The sequence below is a fragment of the Alternaria atra genome (assembly GCF_907166805.1).
Source record: "Alternaria atra isolate CS162 genome assembly, contig: 30, whole genome shotgun sequence".
NCBI classification, from domain to species: domain Eukaryota; kingdom Fungi; phylum Ascomycota; class Dothideomycetes; order Pleosporales; family Pleosporaceae; genus Alternaria; species Alternaria atra.
Window position 1 is genome coordinate 506,232 of NW_025091329.1, and position 27,473 is coordinate 533,704.

The window sequence follows — 27,473 nt, forward strand, 5'->3', positions numbered from 1 at the left end:
CCGAAGGGGGTAGTCGCGCGAAGTGTTCGAGATACGCTCATTGGTCGAGCTTTCTGAAGTCATCACATTTAGGACATGTCCATCTGTTGTACATCTACATTAAACTTCTTTACCTTTGTTGTTGAATCCCTCAGACTCTATGCTTGATTCCGTACATCCTTTGCGCAAACGGGACGGTACAAATGCCATGATCCCATTACTAGCGAACTCTTTCCCTCGTTCCACGCGAGCACAAGTGGTCGTGTAGATACATTCCCACAACGAGAAGCACGCAGGCAAGCTGTCATACATGTTGAATGACTTTTCATTGTGATGACCGTCTTCTCTTCGTCTTTGTTATTTTTTGTCGACATCGGCCATAAATACGGAGCATGAGATGTCATCAGGAACGTTTTGTGTTGGCTTACAAAACTCCTCGAGTAGGATACGATCGCCAGTCTGCCGAATATCATCATTTATGCCGGGATCAACATTAGGAAATTTTCCTAGGTATGTCCGGAGGACATTGCCGCCATACAATCTCCCACGCTTGTAGCCCCGACTTGCACCGACAAACTCTCGGAAGCTCATGTTCGCACGGCATATGGGTACGTGAGCTTGGAACATGGTATTTAACACGTGCTGTATCAAGGGCTCATTAAAGGCCTGCGCGGTCCAATAGGCCTCTTGTGTATGCAGAAGAGGTAGCCTAGATTCCAGTACGACAATAAAAGGACTATGAAGGCGGCGAAGTTCGAATTTGGCTTTGCAAAGCGCTGCAAGTTCCGTCAGCTTTAGCTCGCAGAGTGCAGGATATGTATCACATCCCACTTCGATGAAGTGATGCAAGTCATCGCAGTACCGCTGAAGCTGCTCAGGAGTGGGGTCTTGCATGAAGAATGTCACTAACCAGGGGTACAATCTTCTAGTATCGGGAAGAGTCCGCCGATATGTAGTGGTGATATCTGGGACAACATCCTTAGTATCACGATACCCAGGCTAGGGAAGTGTTCGTGCAGCTGATCGAGGTCGGCACGGTAGTTCTGTGGAACGAGTGCGAGGCTTGCGTTCAGCAAGAACTCTCCTCGGAGCAGGGATGGGTAACTATTAGCTACGTGACTCATAGCTGCCTTTCTCGCGACCAGATAGAAGTAGCGATTCATGTTGAGTATCGCGTCGAAGTTGAGTACTATTTATCTGAGTGTCATGGTGAAAGTAAGGGAGAAGTGGAGAGATTTATGAGCCATAAGGTCGAAAGCGTGCACTCCATTATCAATGGGTGAATGTTTCCAGCGTCACAAACTCGATGATCATAGGCGTAGCTTATAGTGTCGTTACATTTCACTTACCACTCCGGTGGTGGATCCCGATGCACGGTAGTAGGCACCCACAAAGAGAGCAACTTGGGTTCGTGTGAATGGAGAGGCATAGTTAGGACACTGCTGCTGGTCGGTTGATGGTACAGCGTCTAAAGATTACTGTGATCAGACCCATGTGCTATTTGATCAAGCTATGAGTCATCTATTCAGTGTACACTAGTGAATATCTCTCTCTACCCGCAGTATTCTTTACCGCAGTAAGATTCCTCGCTCTTATATGTATATTTCAGCTGCGGGTGCATACTCAAGATAGCTACCGAGAGGTCTCTAGAAGCACGGTTGCCATCGGATTGCTCTGATTAGCGCGATCAGCCCCTAGGAATACTAGAGAAAGTGCAACAACCTCTGGTAATCCTCCTTCGCAGGTTCCCAACAACATCTTCAGCTCGCTTCTCCGGTTGTATACCCTCGCTTGGAGATGGATGTACGTTGTGCATCCAGCAATTACAGTGGTGCTGTGGCAAAGTCAATCTCGTAACTCTTGGCTCTCATTTCCTTCCACCACGAACGATGTGTTTGAGAAAGGGCTGTTCATGCATCTAATGCGTTGAATGCAAGTCATGAACCGCGCTCGCTAGACTAGTCCACTTAACTTATGGCATTATTCATGATAGATCCTCAATAGAACTCTGAAGCGAACTGCTTCATGTAGTCCCCAAGGAAGAAAATCATACATTGTATATTGTAAGTAATACCGGTGTATATGCTAAGGGTATCTGCAGTCTCGCGTTTTGTTAGTGTCTAGAGTTCTTTTGGTACAAACACTGCTGCGCCATCCGGATCCGATCTAAACGGCATGCTGTAGAGGGTCCATGCAATCAGGTCAATGGATGTTTGAGATCGTATCGCGCGAAATTGATAGCATCTCGATGCTTCGAGTGCGGCGATGTCGATGACGTTGCGAGGTCGACACCGGATCTCGGAAAGAGAATCTGTCACGTGGTGAGACGAGCCACTCCGAAAAGAGGATAGCGTCTAGAAGCTTCCGAGACCCGAGTACCTTCGACGAATGTGACACAACCTTCACGACAACCACGTCGACATAGCGGATAATCAATGCCGTACACAGCATAGTTGGTCTTATCCCGCATACTACTACTACCGTTTCTATTTGAATGCTATCATGTCCAAGGAAATCGCGTATAAGGCGTCCAATGGGGCACTGCTGCTAGGCAGACACGGATGAGGCCTAAAAGCCTTCTTCTTGGGGGCGCAGAGTCCATTTAATTCTTGGTTGATCCGCATTGCATAGCTATAATCATTATCCCATGCTTTTTTTCCATCATTTATCCCGTACTACTACACAAAACGCTACCATGCACTTCTCACCAACAATGCGCAATGTCGTCCTCCAAGCAACCGCCATCTGCACCATCTCACTACTCTACCAACACTATGCCGGCGAAAACATGTTCAGCGAAGTAATGCAAAACGAAACATTCAAGAACCTCACTTCCCTCATGGCCAACGGGACATCGTCGGACCAGGCCCATAACGCATATCTTGAAAAGATGCAGAAAAGTGTCATTCCCGTTGATGAAGCTGATCAGTACGTAAGCCACACGGTCAACAGTTCGAATGGCACCACATGGACATATTTCTCCCGAAAGAATGAAACTGGAGCTATTGACACTACCAAAAACAACACACCAGAATCTTTCTACGGCCGAGAATTACCAAGAGAGGTGTTCATCTTCCTGATTCTCACTATGTTACAGTATTGGTGGCTCATTGGACTAGAGATGATTTTACCTGCTCGGCGTAGGCGTCGAGATGTCCCGTACGAAGGAAAAGAGAAAGTGGAAGACAGTGAGGATAGAGAGGAAGAGGTCGTCAAGAAATGGATTGCACAGGGTAGAGTGAACCGGGCATCATTGAACTGGTGCAACACGCTCTTGAAATGGGTACTCGATTTGACAGTTGGGATGGCATGGTTGTTCACAGTAGAACATGTGCTTCGGCACCTTCTGAAGCTGAAATCACCAATGCTCGTCTTTAGCGGCCTGAAAAGTGTAAGTTCTTATCTTCATCTTTCATCTTGGCATGAAACTGACACACCAATCAGCACCTGATCTTCAACTTCATAGGCACATATTTCTCCGTTACCCCGCTTGCTCGCCTTATTGTCTTTATTGTAATTCCAGCATACAAGCAAATCATCTTCATCGAAGGTATACAGCTAGTATGGACAATCTTCGCCTATCAGTTTATACGTATGATTGCTTCTTGGGCGGTCAACACGGAATTTGTGCAGGGAGCAATGCTGAACATGACGGGAGAATTGGAGAACAACCCTGCGAAGTGGCAGCCCATTAATGGCCGAGAGCTGTAAGATTGTAAAACGAGAAGGACTGCTACTTTTCAGGATGGCTTAAGTTTATATTACAACTGAACCGTTACTCTGAGCATAATCGTAAGTGATGTCATCTTTAATACCTCTATCAAACACTACCTTTCCCATATTTGACGACTGGGCTTCGTATCGCAACCACATGAGCGCTTCTTTTACTAGATCCGATGGTCCAGCAATGGTTGGTACATGCCAATCATCCCCTTGTTGGCTAATGAAGTCTGCATGCGCACGATCGTGTGCCTGCGCAATGGCGTGTGCGCATTTGATGAGTGAAACAGATACACTAGATGTTGCAGGGAACTTTCCCTTAGGTTCAGAATGCAAATTGGAAACCGAATTCGATGTACGAGGTGTAGGCGGAAGCGACTTGTCAAATGGTACAGGAGGAAGCCCGCGATTCATGTACCAAGCTTCGCAGCCTGTCCGCGAGGGTGGTGGAGCTGCTGGCGTTTCGATGGCTGAGCGTGGAGAACGTTTCTTTGGCCTCTTCGCAGCCAGTCGCTGTCTCAGCCTGTTGAGATACTGAACAATCAAGGTCAACAGCTCCGTACATCTTTCGCACAGCTTCACACCCCATATCGGCTGTGGCGATGAAGGCTTAGTCTTTTTCACGGGTTTTGATCTAACATGCTCTTCATACATCTCGCCACTCAGCACTCTCGACAACGGCATTCCATTAGGTACTGTCCGACCCCTCGCTCTAAGCCTTCTTTCTGACAGGTCACTATGACCAGTTGCTGGGAAGAACTCGTGCTGGTCGCTCCGAAATGATGGTTCTCTGGGCTTCGCATCGAACAGCATACAGCAATCTGAGTCAAACACCTTCATGAGACCGATATCGTGCGACTGCTGGCTATATTGGCTTGATGACTCGGAGTGGCGTATACATGGCGGCGAAGGTGTTGGCCGTGGATTTTCTAGCCAATTCTCAGCCCTAGAATCTAGTATACTGTCGCTTTCTACGACCGATACACCCAGCGATGATTCATGCTGGAAGTTCTTGTATCCCGTGTGCGGTCTTTTTAGAACTGATTCGCCCCGCGACCTTCGTGTTTCTAAGAGAAAGGGATGGCTAGTCTTTGATCGAGTCATGTGATTAGGATTTGTAGGGCGATAGTAGTGCGGCGACAAAACTGACTCACCTGCACGTACTCGCGGCGCGTTTGATTGACAGCTCTCATACTCCAAAATAGTGGGACCTTCCCTTATGAACTCCATCGCGGTACAAAGCTCTGATGTTCGAGGCCAGCGGCGGGGCTTGGAACCGCGATAAACAGGCGAAGAAGGCAATATAGTCGTCTTCGTGGAAAGAGTACTAGAGTTGCGGAATGTGCGAGGCTGACAACTTGCGCTTTGGGTTTGGCTCGCCAGATCATCCCACTCAGATCGCCAGTCTTCGCTGTCGTTGTCAAGATCTGCCTCGCTGCTAGCACCGCCTCTCAATCGCGGATCGGGATCCTCTACGGTGGAGAATGGCGGATTGTTAGTATTCTCAGGCCATATACTTTTCTTCCAAGGTCTACCAGCTCCACTCTTCAGCGCTGGAGCGTCGTCTTCATGTCTAGGACTCAAGTCACTCGGAGCATAGTCTTCCTCGGTGAAGACTGCCTGGCAATAGTCGCAATACTCCCGATGTTTGTCCAGATGTGTAACCCATTCTTCACAATGCGCACTTCTGGTATACCTAAAACTTCTGGAGCTCTTATCTTTATCTTGCGGACTTAGGCACTTGGTATGTTGCCAGTCAAAGCGACGTATGCTGTTCTCGCGCTGCTGCACGAACTTAGGAGGGAACATGAGACGGCCAAGTCGCATACTCAGTGGCCCTTTTGACGTAGCGATCGCCCTGTCTTCCGCTATGCGGTGAGATGCTGGTGCAATTTTCCCGTGATCTTTCAGCGTATCCTGGGGAGCGTTTACTGCGACAGGTAGTTTCGGGTAGTGTAGCGGAAATTCCCTGTCGCCATGTTGATCGTGATTCCAATATCCTGGGTCGCTACCACCACCACGTACCGGTACTACACGTTGTGATTGCGAGTTTAGGATATCGTAGTACAGTTCGTTGCCGTATGAGGAACAAGCCTGGCATATACAAGACCTCGGCCATCTGTTCTCGTCGTCGGTATCGACCGGGTCGCTGAGCGGGTTAATTAGGTCGCCAACGCCTTGGTAGTAGTCTTTCTCTCCTTCACTCGATGTAGTCTGGGCCGAGGTGACACTGGATGACTGAGCTACGTTTGACTCGATCTTAAGCACCTTTACTATCTTCTCAAGACCTTCCACTTCTTCGTCGATTACCTGCCATGGAGCTATCTTCGCTTCGCGATCCAGGTGAGTGCTGGTATTAATATCGGGTATGCCGATGGTGATCCGCTCATCGCTCAAGTTTCCAGGTAGATAAATACCCTTCTCTTCGCGAACATTCATGATTTCCACGATGCGTTCAATGTACGGATCGTTCTCAAGCTCTTCCATTCTTTTACCAACTTTGAGAATCCCGCGGATCTCTAGTAGTGTAGACTTGCAAGGGAACTGGTATATGTGCGGAGGGAAGCCAGCAAAAACTATTGTAGACCGTCTCAGGTAGAAGTCGAAGGAGTTGATGGTGGTAGTAGCCCATGGACGAGAGGCCTCGGGTTGGATTCGCTCGTTGGGGGTCTTCAACGATGTCGTTGACTGCGAATCTTCGTTGCTGCCTCGTATCGCCGTTTCTTTCTCCTGATAATTTGGATGGGGGTTATGGACTGCACTAGTCTCGACCAGATATGCCAAACGGGTTTCAAGGTCCTGGAAGTCTTCAGCCATAGCTCTCTTGTCTGCCTCGGCAACCTCAAGCCGCTCCTCCAGCTCCACTTGTACATCCATGTTCCAACGCAGATCCTGAATGAGACTGTTGTTCATCTCCTTGAATTCCTCAAGTTCGCGCTCGAGATAGAAGCTGCCCCATTGTTGTGTTGTGGCTACAGTCACCCAAGCATACGCGCGTTGTTCTGGCGAATCCCTAATGATGCCCATCCTAGCCTCGTCCATGAGGATCTCATGAAAACGTTCAATCTCATCCAACGAGTCTTCATTAAGAAGAGGCGATATCTGGATCGGCTCATGAATCGGGGAATCATATTCATCACAGGCTCCACCACGGCTGTGGGGACTAGCGGCCTCTGGTGTACGATTCGTAAGAAAAAGGTTGTTGTTGTTGACCATATACATTTCCCCTTCATCCTCATTCTCATCAAAGCTCCACTCTCCACGCGTCAGGATATTCCAGCTGAGTCCCATGGTCTCCCATATATTCGCAATCGCGTTCTTGAACACTTGCTTTGACTGTATCTTGTGGAGTCCGACGCTTTGCCAACCCCCGTCTCCGCATGCTTTCTGCTTCCATGCTTCTCGCCGCACAATTTCTTCTGTCGCTCTTTTGGGGAAATAGTAGATAGTTGTGGCGCTGTGGAAAACGAGCTCGGGCTTCATAGAATCGGGGATGATGAATCCTGGAGGTAGATATACAACGATGTAGTCAATGATGGAGTTGCCTACCTGGGAAGTAACTCGCTGGCAAAGAAGGTGAGGTGAGGCTGGGATGGAGGTACGAAGACTGGTGTTAGCATGATCCCGAGTGTGGTCAACTTCAGATTCTTCCTCGCCATTTCCACCACGTAAGTTTATATCCTCGTCTTCCTTCTCTTCTTCATCAAATACGGACACCGTTATCGTGCTGGAGGGAATTAGTTTGGTGTCCTTTGCTACTGTACTGTCGTCGTCATTGGTGGATGTACGGGGATCAGTCGATGAGGGGAGATTATCTCGCTGCGCCGCCTCCGTAAGCGCATGAAATTGCGCTTCTATTCGTTCAACCTGCCGTATCAATTCTCGGATAACCTCATCCTTATCACAATAAGCCTGGTTCTCAACCACATCTGTGTCCCGCGCCGGTTCATCCGCCTGATCCAAAGTCGTATACCCACCATAGTCGTACACAAACTTTTCGTCTTCGTCTCGACCCATACCACTCCTTAACGTAGCATCCCCATCTGCGCTTCCAAGCTCTTGGTAACTTCCATCGCAGGTACAGTACGGCTCATCATCCTCATCTTCTTCTTCATCTTCTTCCAACATACATTTACCGCACGTACAGTACAGCTCCTCGTCTTCTTCCTCGTCGTCGTCGCCTTCTTCTTGCGTCTTGTATATATCCCCCAGCAACACCGATGTACACTCTTCATAATTCCCTGATATATTTGCAACCCGATTACTCCATCGTTCTTGCAAATTGCATCGGTGTGTCAGATACTCGATCAGCGTCTCCGTCCTTTCCAGACGGTTCTGAAGGTGAAGGATAGCCATCTCCGTGTCAATCTGCCGTAACGCATCTCGATCACCACGTGGCGGCCGCCGTTCTTCAGGGCTAAGCGTATTGCTACGCTCGAACCGATATGCCATATCACAAGAATCCGCACCTTCATTTCCATTTCCAGGTTCCGGCTCCGAAGCAAGTTGTACCGGCCTTGTCTCACGTCCCTGCACTTCGTGGCCATCTTGCGCTGTGTAGCTCCAGTCTTTTCGACGAATAGGTGCAAGCCCCTCACGCCACAACTTCGCCATATCTTCCCACCCGCCCTCGAAGTAATGTCTAGATTCCGAGGGCTCCGGTTCATCATCTCTAACTCCATAAGCTTCCTCCATGAGTACCCGCAACGTCCCATGCAAGTCTTGAACACTCTTGTGCAGATGTTGTAAATGCCCAACTAATGCCTGTGTCGTCTCCATTCTACCCTCCACATATCCACGGTTGGAACGTTCTCTCAACACCGCATTCTCATGGCTTAATAACCAAATCTCGCAGTCCGCTTTACGGAGCTCGCATGCTAGCGTTTCGATATGAAGGGACGCGTCGATGAGACCGTTATTCGGATCTTCTAGTCCGATGCGAGGCTCGATGTATTCAGACGTGCGCTGGCCCACAGCAAAGCAGTTTTCGTGGATAGGGCTGCTGTGGTTGTGCGTAGGTGCATGGGATGGGAAGACGGCGTGTGACTGGGTTTGGTGGTGGTGGTGATGCTGGTAGTCGGGGTGGCGCGCGTGCGGTGTGGGTGATGGTCGTGTCATTCTTGTGCAGAGGGATTTAATTAGCGATATGGTATCGTATTGATCAAAAGAGATCGAGAGAGTTTTCCTTGTGTTGTGATGAGACTGCTTCAGCAGAAGAAAGAGTTCAAGTTGAAGCACGAATCTCGATGCTGTCAAAGTCGAGATCAATATAGTAGAAAGACGAGAAGATGCACAGATAGCTGGTGGGACAGACAGACTTTATGCAGAGACACAAGACCTTAGAATGTGCGGTATTCTTCACAGAAGAATGGAATGGTGTGGAGTCGCGTAATATGCGTGAAGCAACGCGCAGGATTGAAGCGTCGTCGTCGTCGTGACTGAAATCCTATGTATAACGACAATATGCTGGATAGAAGAGGCGGGAAAGTGACAGCGTATATCATAGCAAACCGCTAAAAGGTCGCCATACCATGCTAGACGTATGACACAACGGTAGATGTGAAGTGTACAGCAGTCACCAATACACAGTGACGTGAATAAATACACAAACAGTCTTGCGAACGAACGAAGAAAGATACGATTGCCCCGCTATGCACACAAAACCAATGTCTATGAAGCTTGACAACGAGAGCCGCTCAGGGCTTACAAACCATGTCTGGGTATACCGTGCTGTGATGCCCTTGTAGTATTGCGCCGTACAGAAGAAGTGCAAGACATGTTGAAGGGAAAAACCAGAACTAAACACCACCTAGCCGTGACCAAAACCCATGTTCGCTAATGGACTAAAACACACTGCATATATATATCCCAGGCCGTGAATAAGAGAAAACGTAAGCTCTAAACAGGATTACAAGACTCTAAAATGAAGAGAGAGACGTGACAGCCGTGAAGTACGGTTACCGCCACGTGTTGAACACCAACAAACCCCATACCGAAAAGATAGCTGAAGCGCTATCATGTTCATGTATCGAACATGCCAAACGCCAATGGGGTAAAACACTTTTAGTTGCCGACGCGCTCCGAAACACGACCGCGCTCAATCTGCTCAACACGATCCTTGGAATCGGTGCGCTTCATGCGGGATCGGGCCAAGGCGGCCGCGGCTTCTTCGTGCTCCCGAGCCAAGCGTCTTAGGGCAACCTTGGCCTCTTCAAGAGGTATGCTGTTGCTGCGCTTGGGACTGCTCTGTCTTGACGGGCGTTGGCTTGGCGGGTTCGAAGTGGGAGTCGGAGGCTGGTAGCGAACACTGTTGGCCCGGGTGCTAGCAACGCTGAAGCCGTTCTTGGTACTACCAGGACGGCTAGTGCGATACTCGGTGCTTACTGACTCTTGGCTGCGGTTGTCGGCATCGCGAGCGGGGGAGTTCTTTCGAGATCGGACGTAGTTGGGGTCGTCGCGCTTGATCATGTGACGGAACTGTTGGGTTTGCTGATCAAAGACCCAACGTTGATAGCCCGCAGCGCCATTTGCGTTACCAGGAATGAAGGTGTCGTTTTCGTCCCAGCATTTGACCCAAGCCACGTCGTCAACCCGGAAGAAGCCAGCCTTCACTTCTTTGCATTTGTCGTTCTTGATCATGACAGTCTTCTTTCGCTTGTTGAACTCAGGCTCCAAAAAGTAGCGACCAATGGCATGGGAGTACTTCAAAGGAACAGGGTGCTCCAGTGGAGTGTACTCCTTTCCAGTTGATGACTTGACGGATGAACTGGGGTTGCTCTCTGGTTTAAATTCATCCCTGAGAGTTGCGATGAGGAACCAGCCTCGACCGGGGATGCTCTCGTACTGTCCGGGTACTGGGCTGGACCACTCTTCAACGACCCTCGACGACTGATCAATCTTGTTTGATTTGAACCACTTGTGTGGCGCAAAGGCCTTTTGAGTGGCTACAAAGAGGTTGGGTGCCATCTTGGTAGTACTTTGAAAATGATTGGTTGCTGTCGTTGTCGTCCTCGGCGGAGAGTCGGCAGTGGCGGTGGAGCTTGGTTTCCGGGGGTGGCAAGTACTCTGTAAAGTTCTTGGGACAGAAATCCGTCGTCGAGGTAAATCACGCGGATAGTGATCGTCAGTGACAATGTGTGATGCTCAAAGATTCTGTTTGGTTCGTAGACGAAGTTGAAAATCCGGTATCGTACCGCAACAATGAAACTTGAATGTGACTAGCCGAAGACCGCCGGTCACTGCGTGCAGATGCACGACTGTGTCGCTATGAAGAGCGCGGCAAGCCTTCGACGAGACGTAATTCACAGAGAGCGCGTGAAAGGGAGAGAATCCTCGAAACAGAGGCGCTGGGGTGTCGAAATATTTAAAAGACGGGAGCTAATTTAGTGCTGGGTCTGAAAATCTTTCCCAGCCTGACGGAAGGGAAATTGGGATGCGCTTCGACCTACCGTGGGTACCAGTGTGGGCCATGGACCGGGGAGCAATTGTCAGACTTCATATGCCAATGCGAGGTCGTACGTCGCCTCCGAGCGTATCGGACCCTCTCTGAGTGGGAAAACGGGCCTCATCAAAGCATTCGTCATGACACACTGCCTCAATCAGCTATTCTCAGCGGTAAACGTTCCCGGTTCTTTCCTTTGCTGCGCCCACGGATCCGCTGATTGTCGTGGTGGCATGCCAGGCTCCGCATTCGTACCTCCCTCGCAGCAACCCACATCCATTGATAAAGTGCACCCATGAGCCAATCACCTCGTCTTTCAGACACCCGTGGACGGATAATGCCTGATAACGCGACGCACAAAGGGTGATTGTTTCCAGCAGACGCCTGAGTGTGTGAAATTGCAAGGGCAGGCACAGACAGATGGCAGCTCCAGAGCGGTGTGATGCTGGGTTGAGGTGTGCGGATGAGAAAGGAACTGAGTGGACCGACAGGCGTTGACTAGATCGTGCGCGGAAGTTCCGTAAGCGCAGCCGTTAGCGAGTCGCTCAACACATGGAACCAGGAACCGTGACACAACAGACGAGTCATCTGGAATACTCCGTAACGAAGACAGCCTTCTAGTCAGCTTCGAGATGTTTCGGCAATCTGACTGAATGTGTCAAGGCACGATAAACTTCAGCTTCGCAATTCAACTTTCCTTTCCCGTACTTTAGCTACTTTCTTACAATCATATTCGCACCGATTCTCCAACTTCGTGAAACATGGCCGTCTCCACACATCCATGCCAGACCAAAGCAAACAGACAGCACAAACCCTGCCTCTACCACGCGACAAATACCGGCTTACCTTTGAGCCCACGCGACGCCTCACTTGCTTCCCACTCGGCTGCACCCAGCGTACGTGCGACACGCGCCAAGAAGCAATCATGGCTCTTGCGCTTGCCCCTGTGTTGACTCGTACGGCTTTACTATCAAACTCCCTTATCGATGGGCGTGCAGTCGCAATTCCATCTATCTGATGGCGGTGAGTAGGTAAGGCTGAGGAGTTGGACGACGGCTTACGGATGCTTATGGTTCCGTACGAGCAGTAATCTGAGCGTTGTGGAGGTGTGCGCATGTCGAGGTTGGCCGTTCAGGTGGGTCGATGCTTAGACATCTCGAGCATCGGACAACAGAAATAGCCGGCAACACTCCACCACCCAACAACAAGAATATATGCATCATGCTCGATGAGCGGCAACTCCGATCTTGTGTTACTTTGAGCTCATTGGGAAGTCGGCCGGAAGGTACTGGTCAATTTCTGGTCGCTTGTTGCAACAGACTACGTCGTACATCCAACAACCACATATTGGGTATCAACGCATAGTGTTGGAGAAGAAAGTTACCTGTCAGGGTTGGACGAAAATCAGCGCGGCGTAGTTCACCGCAATCTGAAGTCTTCATCTCGATAACCATGACCTAATCTTTAGCATGTGAAGAGGATCAGCCTGATTGATGCGCATTTGATGCTTGGCGCAGAGTACATGCAGCAGCTGATATACCTTGCGGATGATATCGCAAAACAACAGCCCGAACTTGCGCGGCCGGCAGTTGGGGTTGCAACATCGAAGAAACAATGCAGATAGCCAAACGCGCCAAAAAGCATCACGCATCCTACGTCATTCAAGCAGTCCAGGTTTTGGCTCGTTTTTTCATTGCATTCCTACTGCTCGTGTCCCTTGATATCTTTGGTCATTCCGCAGTAACATGTCGCAATGCTTTTTGAAGTGCATGCCTCTCCCCATACCGTATCGAAGGGTACTGTGAGCCGAAGAGGATGGAAAGCCTTCCCATTGAGATCGTAACTAATCAGAGAGACGCCTTGTATGCCCCGCCCCAAAGTAAAAATCCGCACCCATCTACGACTCGGTCTTGACGCGGGCCTTGCCGTTGGTAACCTTGACACCGATCTGCTTCGCCCTGGCGATGATTTCGATGCGCTTTCGTGCTGATACAGCGTGGGCGATCCTGGAGGAACTGTTAGCACGATGTATGAGGCACGGTGTAATTGGTGAACATACTCTGCGGCGAAGGTAGCGTTGTGCATGAGGAGAAGGTCAACATCGGCAACTGCATCCATTAGCGGGATCCTGGAGTGTTGCGGTTTTCGTTCTGTAGCATACCGTTGTTGACAACGAAAGCCTTGTGGCCGGAGGGCATCATGTGGCGGGTCTTCCTGTTGGAGCCGTATCCGATCTGTGAGGCGCTCCGTCAGCCCTTGTCCATCAAACGTTCCTTGTCGCGCCCGTTGTCTTGTCGGTAACAAGAATCCTCCTCAATCCAGGTGGTAGGTAGTCCGTACCTTGGGCATAGCAGCCTGGCCCTTGAACCGCCTGCGGACGCGGTTGTCGATACCCTTAGGCTTGCGCCATGAGGGGTCAACGCCTATCCATTGTCAGATCCCCATTCCTTCATTCCCGTCTCTGGTGTGTCTTACACATGAAGCGGTCCGACTGGTGGCGGTTGAACCGCTTGCGGTCTATACGGTACGTCAGTCGCGAGTTTTCGAGGTCATGGAGGCAGATTCGGCGTACGCTTCTTCACGATCGGGACATGCTTCTTAGCGGCGACCATCTGGCTGCAGTCAGTATAGCAACAGCAGCATTCCGATGAGGTATACGCACTTTGACTGCTGTGTGGTTAGTTGTCGTGGGGTGTCGTCAAAAGTTGGCGTTGATGGATTTTGCGAAGGCGCGGCACCACAGTGGAAGACGCTAGTGGCAGCTCGCTTACGCTGGCCCTAGCCACACCAAGAGGCGCAACGACCATCAAAAATTCTCGGCGACCATCAGGAAAGCACTGGCACTGTCGCGTGGCTAAGAACAGCAGAATAACAAACAAAGTCCCATATGCACCAAAGAGAAGCTGCGAGCATCTTGCTTCTGCGTATACTTTAAACCCGGAAAGTCTGTTGGATCCACAGCAAAGCATCTTGCAACTAGTAAGATCTTCCTGCTTTACCTGATCTAAACTATCACCTACGGTCTTCTCCGTACAATCACTGAATGCACGCGACATATTGCAAGTGGCGCTCAGCCTCTGAATTGCTCATAATGAGCTAGTCTACGAAATAGAAAATGCTCAAAGCGCCGTATATCTGGCCAAGGGTATGTAATGCTCTCGTGTATCTCGTAACCATGCATCAAGTAAAACCCGCCTACTGATGAGCAAAAAGAAAAGCCCTCAGCGCTTCCAGTAGCAAAACATGTCATCTACCCGTAACTCCCCGCTAGTAGAGCCATACGAAGACTTGAACACTCAGATCACATCTCATCTTCGTCCATCGGCTGCTCCTCAGTACCACCGCGCTTGTCCTTCTTGACAAACTCGACGAAATCGTCGATGACAGAAGGCCACGAGGACTCCTCGTTCCAGAAACTCAAGGACTCGTCGTCAAGGGAGAGCTGTGCGAACTTGAGGGTCTCATTCCACATATCCTTGTTCACGCTCTTCTTCCACGATGTGTTGAGAAACTCGGTCCACCAGCTTAGCCATGGGGTGTTAGGGCTCGACCACTTGACTGCGGACAAGGGCGAGCTGAAGAGCAGCTCCCAGTATACAGTGGCCATCTCGAGTGGAACTGCCCTCTGATCCGTGGGCTTGGCGATAGTGAATGTGTATTTGTAGACGCGCGTGAAGAGCTCCTTGTTGTTGGAGACCTCGCTCTTGACGTTGCTGAGATATGACTTCTGCTTGTCGACGGTATCACAGCTGCATCTAGGTTAGTCTCACGGCAATTCTGACGAGAGTGGTTGTGATCATGTCACTTACTTGCGCTCTGACCAACCCTTGATGAAGCCATCGCGGCTCATTTCGCCCATGGTAGGTGCCTGCACGATCTCGAGAGCAACCAACGCCTCTAAACCTTCGGCATCGACACCAGTCTCTTCAAAATACCGCATGGTACCCTCTACTCCAACGACATCCTTGTCGGGTGCGCCAGCCTCTTGGTACCGATCGAATAGTTTATTCAGATTCGTCTTCGCTGCGGCTGAGTTCTGAGCGTTGCCGCCGCCGCCGCCGCTGTAGTAACTGTGTGGATGGTCAGCCTCGGTCAAAATGTTTTATGAGCTGGCAGTTGGCGATTGTATAGACTGTAGCTGGACTTGTTCCAAAGGGACTGAGAGATCCTTGGTTACGCTTGAAGTATACCCGCATATCGTACCGAATCAATGCTTGTGCAGGATCATCGAGTTCCAAGGTAGTAGAGTATCTAGACGCCATGAATTTATCAATCTGCCGCCGGCGGTCGCCGCCTCCACCATCCCGGAGCGACACGACTGACTGTGATCTTAGACGTTGATCAGAGACGGAGGCATGGAGGGGAGTCGCTCTGGTGACGTCTAATATTGCCAGTAGGTCCTCCAGGGTGGATTCCGGCAAGTATGTAGGTGGGACGGGGGCCGTGATGCTACGTAGATTTTGCATGGTGTCTGTATGCGTTCCTAGACTGCCGTAACGGCTATAACGGCGTAGAGCGAATTGACTTTCCGGTAGATCGACAACTTTCGCAAGAGTGAGGTTGTTATGTAGCACCCGACTTAGGTGTTCTGCTTGGATTTGATGTTGCTCTACTTTCAAAGAGTCCAGGCCGTCCGCCAGTTGTGGTACAGAAAGCAATGTAGAGACTTCATCGACTGCATAGGCTCCAATCTTGGCGATGGGGTCGATAGAAGCATCGCTGTCTTCAGAAGAGGTTCGTTCGTCGATGGTGGCGCTTGAATCGACTGTGCGTATTTCCACGGATGGAGTGTTCTGCTGCTGAGCCGGTCGGTTGGAAAGGCTCATGGAGCGAGAGCTGGAGCATGAGCTTATGGAGCTGATCCGTTCTCGTCGATTACGCCCAGCTAGTTGCCTAGCTCTATCCTGCGAGGAACCGAACATGAAGGGCTGTGTGAGAATATCACAGATCTGATTAAATGTTGAACAATCCGCGGGTAGTATACTGCTGGGTGCAACGAGAAAGAAGTTCGTCAAGGGCTTTGCCGTGGATTGGACGATGCCGTAGCAGAAGGTGTGCTGATGTAGGAGCTGTCCAGGAAAAAACGGCAACAGGTCCGTAATGGGAAAGCAAACAACTCCAAGTGCAGGAGCCTAAAGACGCGGTTACGTTTTTGAGGAGCGCAGTTGTGTGTTCCCCCAGACCGCAGCTGCTTCCAACTCAGCGGTCTACCATGACCTGTATGCGGCTTCGTATGCGACTTCCTGATTCTTCCACGGGTTTCGTGGTGATATAGTAGTTTCCATTCAAATTCCATTGCTCCTTCCCAGTATGTACCGGCAGTATATTCGCTGTGTCCAGGTGCCAGGCGGTCGGTCGGTCGGTCGGTCGGTTTTGTACGAGTGGTCCACGGGTCCAATGCGCCGATAGATATAACAAGTATGTAATGAAGGTGTTCTGTATATATTTGAAACAAAGGAAATGCAGTACTTACGCGTTAACGGCATTCTGCGCATCCCATCCATGGCTCTTCAGCGCCCTTATCGCAGTGTTCCGGTCGAGCTGGGTGAAGCTGATGAACTGCTGGATCGCAGCCTTTTGCTGAGAGCTGTAGACTGCAGGCATTTTGTGTTAGCGTTGTGTGTCGGAACGGAGGTGTTGGTTGGTTGAAAGTCTGAGGTGAGTAGAAGCCGCGGGGTTGCAGGTGGATCGCGCAAGTTGAGGGGCGAAAGTAAGTGGAAGGCCAAGGGCGCAGTAGAGGAAGAGAGTCAAGCACAGTGAGTGAATGTGAAGGCTGGTTGCGCGCGTTGTTTACAAAACCGTGGCGGACGATGAGTTGGTTGGCGATATCTTGGGCGAGATGTGACGCACCGACCGACGAGGCAGCAATTGTACAGCCGACCCCGCCGAGTCAACTCCACCCTTGCTCGTGCATCCAAACTCCGGAATTAAGGCCGCGGCGACAAACTAACCCTGCATCTTGACATGCAGCGCCCCAGAACCGGAGACTGATATAACCATGAATGAAAGGAGGAAAATGTCGGCTTACCTTCTTTGGCCTCAGGTGCTGCCTTCGCCTTCTTCGTAGGTCTTGCTTTCTTTACCGGACTGTCCATCGCCGCGGCGGTATCTGTGGTTTTACGCTTGGGCGGCATTGAGAATTCCGAGTCGTATTCTTCGAGACCGTCGATAGAGTCGAGTAAACGTGGTGATGGTTCAGTGTGGTGCTGAGGACTGTGACTTGGAATGCTAAGGATCAGCGAGCTTTGCTCTGGTCGACTAGGAAGCTCGTGCGTTTCCTTGATATCTGTGCGCTTGCTGCAACAGACAAATCGACGGACTAGGTTGCTAAATATCATAACAAAACTGCTTGCTCTCACTGGAAGCGATGTTGTTACGTGCGTGCGTAGATGCGGCCAGTGCCTTCCAAAAACAGGCAGAATGTTCCCAGTGAATTTGTTTGTGCAACTCCAAACAGCTAGAAGTCTACGGTGAGCTCTGAACGGGGGTGTGAAGACTAATGAGCCTTAACCTGCATGGATGAAGAAGGCGCGACCAAGTGATAGAGAGTACCGTCAGCTTGCCGAGCTACCTAGGTAGTAGCCGAGTCGCAAAAGTGACGCGGCATCAAGTGTTCTCCCTGTTCACGATAAACATCACACACGGCAACATTAAGTATGCGCCGGTTAACTCGAGAGCCGGACTGGACAGAATGCGAACACGCGTGTGCTTTCAACTACACCCCCGGAATCCGTACCTATGTACTATCTTACATGGTCGTTTCAACACCCACACCCTCAAAAACGTGCCTGTACACTTGAGGATTCCTGCTGATCACGACCAGAAAACGCCAGACACCTTCAATGCTCGTTTACCAACATATAAACTTAACACGTTAACCACCTAAATCCTCACAATATCAACACGCGTCCGTTCCCAGAGCTTGTGTGCGACTGCAAACCCTTTCTCCCGTTCTGCCTCACTAACGACAGCAGGCTGTACAATAATGCGGGCGTATGTACCGGCTGCACGGCGTTTAGCCAACGTGCCAGGATTGATGACGAGTACCGACTCCACGACCTAGTTAAGATTAGCATACCGCTTTCAGATAGACGAGGCTCTTGAACATACCTTGACTGTGCCTTGAAGAACACTGGGGGTAATCAGTATGTCAGGTCGTACGTTCAGCATTTCGCCTAATTTGAGGTAGCTCGTGTCGAGCATGGTACCCAGCGGAAGGAATGGACTAGGTGTTTCTTCTTCTTCTGGCTCTTCACCCTCTTTCCGCTCGCCGTTGACTGCCCCACTCTTCAATACCTTCTCTTCGATTGGAGCTGGCATAAACTGCTGCTTCTCTCGTCCAGTTGGTGGGAACAGAGGTAAGAAACTTCGCTGCTCAATAACGTTACGGGCGCATCGTTCGTAGATGTTTGTTGTTCGCGCCTTGCCGCCTGCTAGCTCTTCTCTGCGCAGCATGTCCAGAATATCGATCGAGGACATACCTACAGTCATTTCGTTCATACTCACAGTCATTGGGTTAGTGACACATTGGACCATCTTTCCTGCAGCGCCTAGGCCGAGCTCCTTCTTGATGAACTTGTCCTGGGGGAACGCGGCATGGTGATGATGCGCGTCTCGTAAGCTAGGAACCAGAAGAACGTTGCACGTTGGCACGCGTTTGTTGAAGTTTTGTAGAGCGCTGGAGACGTGGTGTCGGAACAGATCAGTCATGGTGGCCTGGTCTGGGCTTGCGTTTGGCGGTAGGTCAAAGTCGCCTGACCGGATTTGAGGATGTTCTGCATCAAGGAACGGGCCCACCAGGATGATGGAATCTGCATATGCTTCAGCAGCATTGTCGAGGAAAGTGTGTAATGGCGCAAAGTCGAGATTTTGATCTGTGGTGTAGGGTCCAGAAGCAATCATGATGGTGAGAGGCCGGACATTCTCCGGGTCAGAATCTGGTGTGTCGAGGTATCGCGCGTTGATGGTATCTAGTTCTTCGGGCTTTGTGGCTGGCGGGTTCAGAAGTGGTAGAGAAAGGACTTCAGAAACCACAAATGAATCGCCCGAAGCGTTGGTGCCACGCAGAGCAACAATCTGGCCGGGGAAGAAGTCGTATGACGATAGTCCTTCTACGTTCAGCGGTACACGGCGGCCGGAGCCATGTCTTCGTGAGCCTTCCAGGACAATTGATGCCGTGTTGAGCCTGCCTTCGCTTGTGTCGTTCGCTATTCTTCCTACTGCAATAATCTCACTCGGAGACGGGTAGTTGGGATTGCCGAATGCACTTTCGTCCAGGCCCGTGGTATCCCTGAGAAGGTCGCGGAACTCGTCGATCCTGTCATCCAAGACTTCAGATGCTTCGGATAGCTTCATGGCCATAGTGCGATATGAGAACTTGGACATGTCTGTATTGGCCTTGAGTTTGATGCGGGGTTCTTTCGGTTCTTCTGACGGTGGTTCTGGAATAGCGATGTTGCCTTGCATAAATTGCTCGGTAATGTCGTTCGCATTGGTACGGGAAGCAAAGTCGAAGACACTGAGTGTTTGTTAGGACATGCCAGTATGATAGTATCTGGAATACGTACGGTCCACCTGGGGTTTCGGCCTTGGGTGTCATGGCACTACCCGGCGTACTCGTCTCATGAGCCTTGGTGGCCTTGCCTCCTGGTGTGTTGAAGTTGGCTTTGCGCTTTACTGTACTGCCATTGACGCCATTAGGTGCGCTTTGACGTGGTGTACCTGGTACAAGTCCTTCTAACCTGTCTCCAGTCAACTTAACCATATAGGCGATCCATGACTGCTTCAGACGTACATGTCATACATATCCCCGCCCTTTGCTCTTGGTGTCGGCTGACCCCGCTTAGGTTCGTTTCTTTGCTGTGCCTTCCCTCTGCTTTCGCGCTCCAATGCATCTTGTATGGTCTTCTTGAAGTCCCGCGCTGTCTTGACGTCCATCCTGTTTTCCTCCCCACCCATTTTCATGTTGTACGCCTGCCATTTGAAATCCAGTTCCTCGGGCGAGATGGAATATAATCGCGACATGGACTGCAATTCGGTGAGAACATCGACAGGGAATTGATCGCCCTTCATATCGCAGTAGCGCTCAAAGCGCTCGGTCAGTTCAGTCGTAAGGTCGTCCATCTTGTATGCGGTTACTGGGGTTCTAGGGTGATGACGGTGAAAGCACTTTGCGCGTGGGAACTCAGAAGACGCGTCGCGCGTGCCAGTGGGGCTAGCATGGAGAAGGCCTAGGGCGATCGACTGTGCATGCAGGGACCGCCATGTTTCCCAAAAAGTTGTCCAAGGCTGACCGACACCTCAACGCCGCAATAAGGAGGTTTCCTAAGATTTTTGGATAATAACCACCGGAGAAGTCAACTTAAGAAACTGCATTTCAACTTTGACAAAATGTCTGCGATTGGCCCCTTCGCGGACCCTGCACCGGGCTGCAAACCCGCAGCTGCTCCTGCCTTGACCGCCGAGCAACAAACCAAGTACGACCAGCTTCTCGCCGATGTCCGGACCTGGGAGACGCTTCCCGCAACCTCCGCAAAGGGTGCTGAAGAGTCACCAATTTCCGATTATGAGCGCATGTGGCTCACTCGCGAGTGCCTCCTCCGATACCTTCGTGCGACAAAGTGGAACCTCGCTCAAGCGACCCAGCGTCTGCGCTCGACATTAGTATGGCGTCGTGAGTACGGCACCGACCGCTTCACGGCCGAATACATCTCAGAAGAGAACGAAACGGGTAAGCAGGTCTTGCTTGGTTTCGACAATGAAGGAAGGCCGTGCTTGTACCTGCTGCCACAGAACCAGAACACCAAGGAGACTCCCAAGCGGGTAGAGCACTTGGTCTACATGCTGGAGCGCACCATCGATATGCACCCGCCCGGTCAGGAGAGTCTGGCACTATTGATCGACTTCAGGAACACTGGAGCTGGCGGAACCCCTAGCTTGGGTGTCGCCAAACAAGTCCTCGACATCTTGCAGAATCACTACCCAGAGCGACTTGGCAGGGCATTACTCACACACCGCAAGTACAACCCTACTGCTCCCTAGATGTGATGCTGACAGCACAAACAGTCCCATGGTATGTTAATGCCTTCCTCAAGCTCGTCAACCCCTTCATCGACCCCGTCACCAAGTCCAAGATTAAGCCAAACGAGCCCCTACCCAACCATGTGCCTGCATCCCAGCTCATGAAGGTCTCTGGCGGTGAAGTCGACTTCAAGTACGACCATTCCGTCTATTGGCCTGCGCTGGAGAAGCTTACCACTGAACGGAGACAACAAAGGAAAGAGCGATGGGAGAAAGCTGGCAAGATAATTGGAGAGAGTGAAATCTACCTCTGGGGAGGGGATGAGCCCAGTCTTGCAAATGGAACAGCCGTTGACACTGCAGTGGATGCTACCCATCCTACTACAGCAGTTGAGGGAGCCAACACTGCACCGAACGGGGCTGCGGAGCTTATTGATGGTGTTGACAAGTTGGACATCAAAGAAGGCGAGCCGGTCAAGGCTGCTGCTTGAAAGCTTTCCGTGACACCTCGGACGGTTGTTTTTCCTTACTGTATATATGTATAGACCATTTGACAGATTGATCTGGTGATGCAATAGACAGTTGCCTACAATATAATCCTATTGTAATCAAGTCAAGCATATGCGTCTGCAAATCTGTAAGCCGATCTTTCAGATACTAGTCAAGCGGCGCTGTGAATGCAGGTGAGAGGCGACACGTCGATGGCGTAGTGTCATACGCACGTGCACGCAACCTTGCACTAAAAGTGCTCGGACATACAACGCGTCTCCCAACACCATCCCCGCCTCCAGGCAGACCGATCGCGCCGCGCCTTCCCACCACAACCACTCGAACCATCTACCAAACAATCGCGCGCAAAAATCATGAGCGCGGCCGAATCACCTTCAGGTGTTGAACAAGTCGCATCTTCCGCCGCGCGACGCAAATCCGGACGCGTATCCAAGAAACCTGCCAGATTCGCGCCGGGCGCAAGTCCAACTGGCAGCTCGAAGCGCAAGCGCGGCGATGACAATGATAGCGGGGTCGACGCGAATGAGCCGCCATCTGAGGAAGAGTCTGAGGAAAGCAGCGAGGGCGAACCGGATGAGGAGGAATTGAGGGAGCGCAGGCGCAAGAAGAAGGCCAAGGCTCCGGGGCGCAAGCCTGCATCCAAGAAGGCAAAAACGAATGGCGATAGCGTCAGTCTGGCGATTCGGCCCGCCAACAATGCGATCAAGAAAGTGTCCAAGCGACCACGAAAAGCGCCTGTACGCAAGAGCGCGCTACCGGATGAGACAGAAGGACTATACGGTAGGTGTGCGGGTACGACGGGAATATACGCAAACTAACGCGCCATAGCCGACGTGTTTGCCAGCGGAGACCGACTCGAAGATGTCACTGCACGATGGGTCGCGCGATTCAATGAGCATGAGGCAAAAGCACTAGCTGAGGTTGTCAACCTGGTGCTGCAAGCTTCTGGTTGCGATCTGCGAATAAACGAAGATGACATAGCAGACCCAGACAACGCGCCAAATCGCGTAGCCGAAATCCAGGAAGAATTCCAACAGGTAGGTTTCGACGTATGTCGCACAGTTCTCCATGTACTAACAAACCACAGTACGAAGTTACAGAGTATCCGTTGATCGCAAAGGCAAAAGACGGCGGTGGTCAGGCTTTCAGGAACGCGCTACACGGCTTCTTCGTTACTCTGATACAAACGGTGGCGCAGTCGGGCCTCCTGTACGAGAGTGCAGAGCTCATCGAGAACATCTCGGTGTGGCTGGGCGCCATGTCTTCCACCGGCAACCGCCCTTTCCGTCACACGAGCACGGTTGCTTCATTAGCCATCACGACCGCACTAGCACAAGTTGCTGCCGACCTCGTCGAGAACACAGCCAAGCGTGTTCGTCAAAGCGAAGCGGAAGCCAAGAAGTCAAGAGTTAATAAAGCCCGTGTCTCTGCGGCGGATCACGAGATAGAAGAGTACAACCAAAAGTTGGAATTCGTAAGCGGTCAACTAGACGACTGGTTCGCGGCGGTCTATGTGCACCGGTATCGTGATGTGGATCCCAGGATCAGGGTAGACAGTGTGGCAGCCCTAGCAGACTGGATCATTGCATACCCCGACAAGTTCTTCGATGGTACTAAACTTCGCTACTTGGGCTGGGTGCTTTCAGATCCAGTTCCATCGACACGGATCGAGGTTCTTCATCAGCTTGCGCGATTGTTTAAAGATGAGAGTAAGCTGGCGGGACTAAAGACTTTCACAGAACGCTTTCGGCCACGTATTGTCGAGATGGCTACGCAAGATGCTGAGATCAACGTTCGTGCTGCAGCAGTAGACTTGCTCGACATCCTCCGAGAAGCCGGCTTCCTTGAACCCGATGATATCGATTCGGTCGGCAAACTCATCTTCGACTCCGATGCAAAGGTCCGCAAGGCTGTCGTAGGCTTCTTCGCTGAGAACGTCAACGCCGCGTACGAAGCCATTGTGGAGGATATGGGCGGTGAAGAAGCTCTCAACGAAGCCTTGGCACCGCCCGAGGAAGAAGAAGAGGAGTATCACAACCCGCGACTCGAGTGGCTGAAGCTGAAATGTCTTGTCGATCAGCTGCTCTCGTACGATGAAGACCAAGAGGAGCTGCCCTCACAAATCCAGCGCATGTCACCTGGCACAGAATTACTCTTGATTGCCTCTGGCGTTGAGTCACGGCGCTCACTCGCTGCACAAGCGTTGTATGATGTTATTTCGGAGATCCGATCATGGGAGGTCGTAGCTGGTTATCTTCTCTACGACCACTCTCAGACTGTCCGGGGCGACAGTGAAGACCCCGAAACCATGCTCCGCCAAACATGTCAGCTGGAAGAGAAGCACGAGACCATTCTGTTAGACATTCTGAGTGCAGTGGTCCGCATCAAACTGCAGCGCTTAGCAGAAGTACAGAAGGACAAGAAAAAGACCAAGACGCAGCGCGAAAGCGACAAAGAAGACCAATCGGACATGGCTCGACGACTCTCATTGCTCATTCCTCAGCTCCTAAAGAAATTTGGTGCTTTGCCCGAAACAGCAGCACTTTGTCTCCAATTAGAGCGTGAGCTAAACCTGGATGTCTTCGAAGAGTTAAGACAGAACGCAGCTCTCACTGCCCTGCTCGATGACATCAACAAGCAGTTCCTCACACATCACAACGAGCGTGTTCTTGGAGAAGCTATCAAGTCGATTTTACATGCTCAAGGAAGTGAAGAGCTGAGAGAAACCGTCGATCTCAAAGTGCAAGTTCTCTGGGATGACTTGATCAACACATTTGACGCTCTTCGACGAGACAAGGATCTCTCTGTCCGAGGCAACCTCGATCAAAATATTCTTCGTGGGGTATCAAATGTGGTACTGAAAATAGCGCAGCTAGTAACGGTCTCAGACGCTTCTGTGCTCGATCAGCTCCCCGCCCCTGCCAAGTCAAAGGGTAAAGGCAAGAAAGCTGCCTTGAAGACACCGCCTATCGACTCGGTACTGCAGATCCTAGAGCGCGGGGTGCCAGTTGAGGATTTGAACGCAGAGATCGAGGAGGCAGACGACACTCTTGTCCGTCATGCAATGTCGGTCATGCTCATGTACTTCATGTGGAAGTGCAGAGATTGCACCACGCATGTCGAGGAGGGTACCAGCATGTCGGAAGACGAACTCATGGCACTGGTTGAGCGAAGAGATACCTGCGTTACAACACTGATGAGAGTTATGGAGAGCCGAAAAGGCACAGATGAAGTACGGCTCAACGCTGCGAACCTGTTGCTAGACATTTACACCATGTTCTGCACACTTCGGGTCAAGAAGGGCAAGCTCACAAAGACGCCAAAGAAGACACAAGGTCGCGCTTCAAACTCAGCCAACGATGACTGGGAGGCTCTCTGCCGAGACATTGATAGTAACACTACGAAGCTCATCCTACAAATCCTCACGGCCTGGGAAAACCACTTGGCTAAGCTCACCAACAAGCGTCTCGAAGAGCCCGACATTGACGACGATCCCATCGACCCAGACGACGATCCTGAGAGCGACGAAGAAGACGGCGCGGACGAACATGGCGTTTCCGAAAAGCGAGTACGCGCCGCGCTTGCAGAGCAATCGCTCGACGCATTTGGTGGGCGTATCGTCCACGCCGTCCTTGTCGGCGCCCTTGACAGCGATGGTTCGGGGACAGTGCGCAAGCGTCTCGAGCGTAACAAGATGAAACTCACACCCACTTGGAAGGAAATCGTGAACCATCTCGATGTTGTCAAGCAGCGCAAAGTTCCCAAGAAGAGTGGTGCAAAGTCGGCCAGGCCGGATGCTAAATCGGCTAAGAGCGCAGAAGTTATTGAAGTGGACAGCGATGAGGACGAAGAGCAGGAGCAGGAGGAACCAGAACACGAGGTCCCTGGCGACGAGATTGAGGATGAAGAAATGGCTGATGACGACGCTGAGCAGACGAATGGTGTGCAAGAGGGTAGTGAGAACGGCGAGGCGGAGGAGGAGGTAGGCGGAGAACCTAAAGGTGACGACGAGGAGAGTATCCTCGGCGACTGATTAGGAGTGTTGCGATGACGAATGTGGTTTTATCGTTTGTTTAGCTTTCCTTTTCATTGAGTACGTGCGCGCCTCCACGTATGTTTATGGCGAGGCTATATTCAGAGGCATGCTTCTCCATCGTATTCGTTTTGCTGTATAGTACAGCCAGGCATGGCGCTGAGGCGTTAGCCATGATGGGCGGCTTTTTATCAATGTCATTATAGCTGTGGTTGTGGTACTTCCGATGAATAGATGTTCTTTGAGGTGAATGAGTTTCGCTTCTGAAAATGATGAAGTAGCTGAGTAGAATGTTCGAAATTTGTGAACGTGTGATGGTGCGATAGCTGGTGGATGACTACATGAAACACCCTATCCTACCTGAGTGTGCTTTTTAATCGTAGCAAGGGTAGAGCATGTAGCATACCTCTACAGCACGCTTTCAGCTTCCAAGTATCGGACACCTATGAGAGCACAAGATCGCACGTGCAGGAGCGACAAGCCGCTGTCCGGCGATACAACGTCGAGTGGTTCCAGATCCTGCCATGCTCCACGATCCCGGTTTCGCTTAGTTAGACTGCCGCATCAGGCATCTTGATAGTTAAATCGTGGATTGTAGCGATCTCTTGGCAAAGCGAGAAGTCGCGATGACCTGTGAGAGGGCCGCGGCGCCGGCAGACTAGCGGCCGCACAGACCAAGCCCACACAATATTCGAAATCGACAATCCCACCATCGTGAACCGACAAGCCTACGCACGCCCGATTGATCTCCGCCGACGACACAAGTCAATACTGTGAGTAGACCGTTTTGAAGTCGCTATAATGATGTATTTGCTGAATCGAAAATAGCAAGCGACAATCCCCGTCAAAACCCTTCAAACCACACATCATGTCTCACGAGTCGGTCTGGTACTCCCGCCCTAGGACTTACGGCAAGGGCTCCCGCGAGTGGTACGTCTGAATCTCTCGATACTTTGCAGGCGGGCCCAGGTTATATATGCGCTGGATGAGGGCGATGCGCACCGTGTTGGTCTCGCGAGAGGGGGCGGATTGGACAGATTTGGATGCAACGGTGCATGGTTTCCAGGACCCGATGGCTAACACAGTACTCACAGCCGCGTCTGCACCCACCCTGCTGGTCTGATCCGCAAGTACGGCCTCAACATCTGCCGTCAGTGCTTCCGTGAGAAGAGCTCCGACATTGGCTTCGTCAAGGTATGTTCTACTTCATAGCTATACTTTACACTATATGTACGGAAGAACACAGAAGCTAACAACGCAACAGCACCGTTAAATCCTTCATTTTCGAACGGCAGGAGTAGAAATGGGCGCAAGTGACGAACGATGATTACCTGACGATACGATAAAACAAAGTTACCCTCGACCCGACCACATCACGATCAAGCAAAACAGGATATGGGCTCGAGATCAAGGAAAAGCAAGCTGAGAGAGTGAGCTTTGTAGTCGGGCGGGGATGTTTCTGCATGGCGTATTTTCCTCATAACAATGCTTACGGGTAATGGGGGAGATATCCGGCTTTGCATGCAATGAGAATCAATCCTGAATTCACAACACGCTATCGTTTTGCTGTCGGAAGTTTGAAGTGCTGTGGTATCGAGGGCATGCGTGATGGTTGACTGATGCGACAGGATGACCTGGGAGAACAAAGTATCGCCCCCGGGTTTGCTTTGACGCATCACGATGATGGATCCTGGAGAACAACGAACAGAAGAATTGCCATATCTTACGAGACCTGCGAAGACAAATGTTGAGACCGTTTCGCTGACCAAC

The 27,473-nt window shown here is 51.0% G+C and overlaps 8 protein-coding genes across 8 annotated transcripts; 3 read left to right on the top strand and 5 right to left on the bottom strand.

Annotated features, from left to right (window-relative positions):
- Window positions 1–2,674: 2,674 nt before the first annotated feature.
- On the top strand, window positions 2,675–3,690 carry ALTATR162_LOCUS9556 (uncharacterized protein; the record flags this gene model as incomplete). The annotated part of the gene is made up of 2 exons (XM_043317190.1): window positions 2,675–3,370; window positions 3,424–3,690. 2 exons carry the CDS (start codon window positions 2,675–2,677, stop codon window positions 3,688–3,690), a joined length of 963 nt encoding a protein of 320 aa, XP_043173125.1.
- Window positions 3,691–3,735: 45 nt separating this feature from the next.
- Window positions 3,736–8,817, bottom strand: ALTATR162_LOCUS9557 (uncharacterized protein; the record flags this gene model as incomplete). Its single annotated transcript, XM_043317191.1, has 1 exon — window positions 3,736–8,817. One exon carries the CDS (start codon window positions 8,815–8,817, stop codon window positions 3,736–3,738), a length of 5,082 nt encoding a protein of 1,693 aa, XP_043173126.1.
- Window positions 8,818–9,762: 945 nt separating this feature from the next.
- ALTATR162_LOCUS9558 (uncharacterized protein) lies at window positions 9,763–10,665 on the bottom strand (the record flags this gene model as incomplete). Its single annotated transcript, XM_043317192.1, has 1 exon — window positions 9,763–10,665. The coding sequence occupies one exon, from the start codon at window positions 10,663–10,665 to the stop codon at window positions 9,763–9,765; it is 903 nt and encodes a 300-aa protein (XP_043173127.1).
- A 2,372-nt stretch (window positions 10,666–13,037) lies between these two features.
- Window positions 13,038–13,752, bottom strand: ALTATR162_LOCUS9559 (uncharacterized protein; the record flags this gene model as incomplete). The annotated part of the gene is made up of 6 exons (XM_043317193.1): window positions 13,038–13,146; window positions 13,200–13,248; window positions 13,302–13,374; window positions 13,481–13,563; window positions 13,616–13,657; window positions 13,713–13,752. The coding sequence occupies 6 exons, from the start codon at window positions 13,750–13,752 to the stop codon at window positions 13,038–13,040; spliced, it is 396 nt and encodes a 131-aa protein (XP_043173128.1).
- Window positions 13,753–14,441: 689 nt separating this feature from the next.
- Window positions 14,442–16,744, bottom strand: ALTATR162_LOCUS9560 (uncharacterized protein; the record flags this gene model as incomplete). The annotated part of the gene is made up of 4 exons (XM_043317194.1): window positions 14,442–14,889; window positions 14,950–15,210; window positions 15,344–15,976; window positions 16,614–16,744. 4 exons carry the CDS (start codon window positions 16,742–16,744, stop codon window positions 14,442–14,444), a joined length of 1,473 nt encoding a protein of 490 aa, XP_043173129.1.
- A 1,278-nt stretch (window positions 16,745–18,022) lies between these two features.
- ALTATR162_LOCUS9561 (uncharacterized protein) lies at window positions 18,023–20,263 on the bottom strand (the record flags this gene model as incomplete). The annotated part of the gene is made up of 4 exons (XM_043317195.1): window positions 18,023–18,199; window positions 18,251–19,658; window positions 19,708–19,881; window positions 19,935–20,263. 4 exons carry the CDS (start codon window positions 20,261–20,263, stop codon window positions 18,023–18,025), a joined length of 2,088 nt encoding a protein of 695 aa, XP_043173130.1.
- Window positions 20,264–20,530: 267 nt separating this feature from the next.
- Window positions 20,531–21,651, top strand: ALTATR162_LOCUS9562 (uncharacterized protein; the record flags this gene model as incomplete). Its single annotated transcript, XM_043317196.1, has 2 exons — window positions 20,531–21,155; window positions 21,206–21,651. The coding sequence occupies 2 exons, from the start codon at window positions 20,531–20,533 to the stop codon at window positions 21,649–21,651; spliced, it is 1,071 nt and encodes a 356-aa protein (XP_043173131.1).
- A 372-nt stretch (window positions 21,652–22,023) lies between these two features.
- On the top strand, window positions 22,024–26,976 carry ALTATR162_LOCUS9563 (uncharacterized protein; the record flags this gene model as incomplete). The annotated part of the gene is made up of 7 exons (XM_043317197.1): window positions 22,024–22,450; window positions 22,499–22,707; window positions 22,758–25,652; window positions 26,361–26,476; window positions 26,532–26,633; window positions 26,798–26,897; window positions 26,968–26,976. The coding sequence occupies 7 exons, from the start codon at window positions 22,024–22,026 to the stop codon at window positions 26,974–26,976; spliced, it is 3,858 nt and encodes a 1,285-aa protein (XP_043173132.1).
- Between the last annotated feature and the right edge of the window lie 497 nt (window positions 26,977–27,473).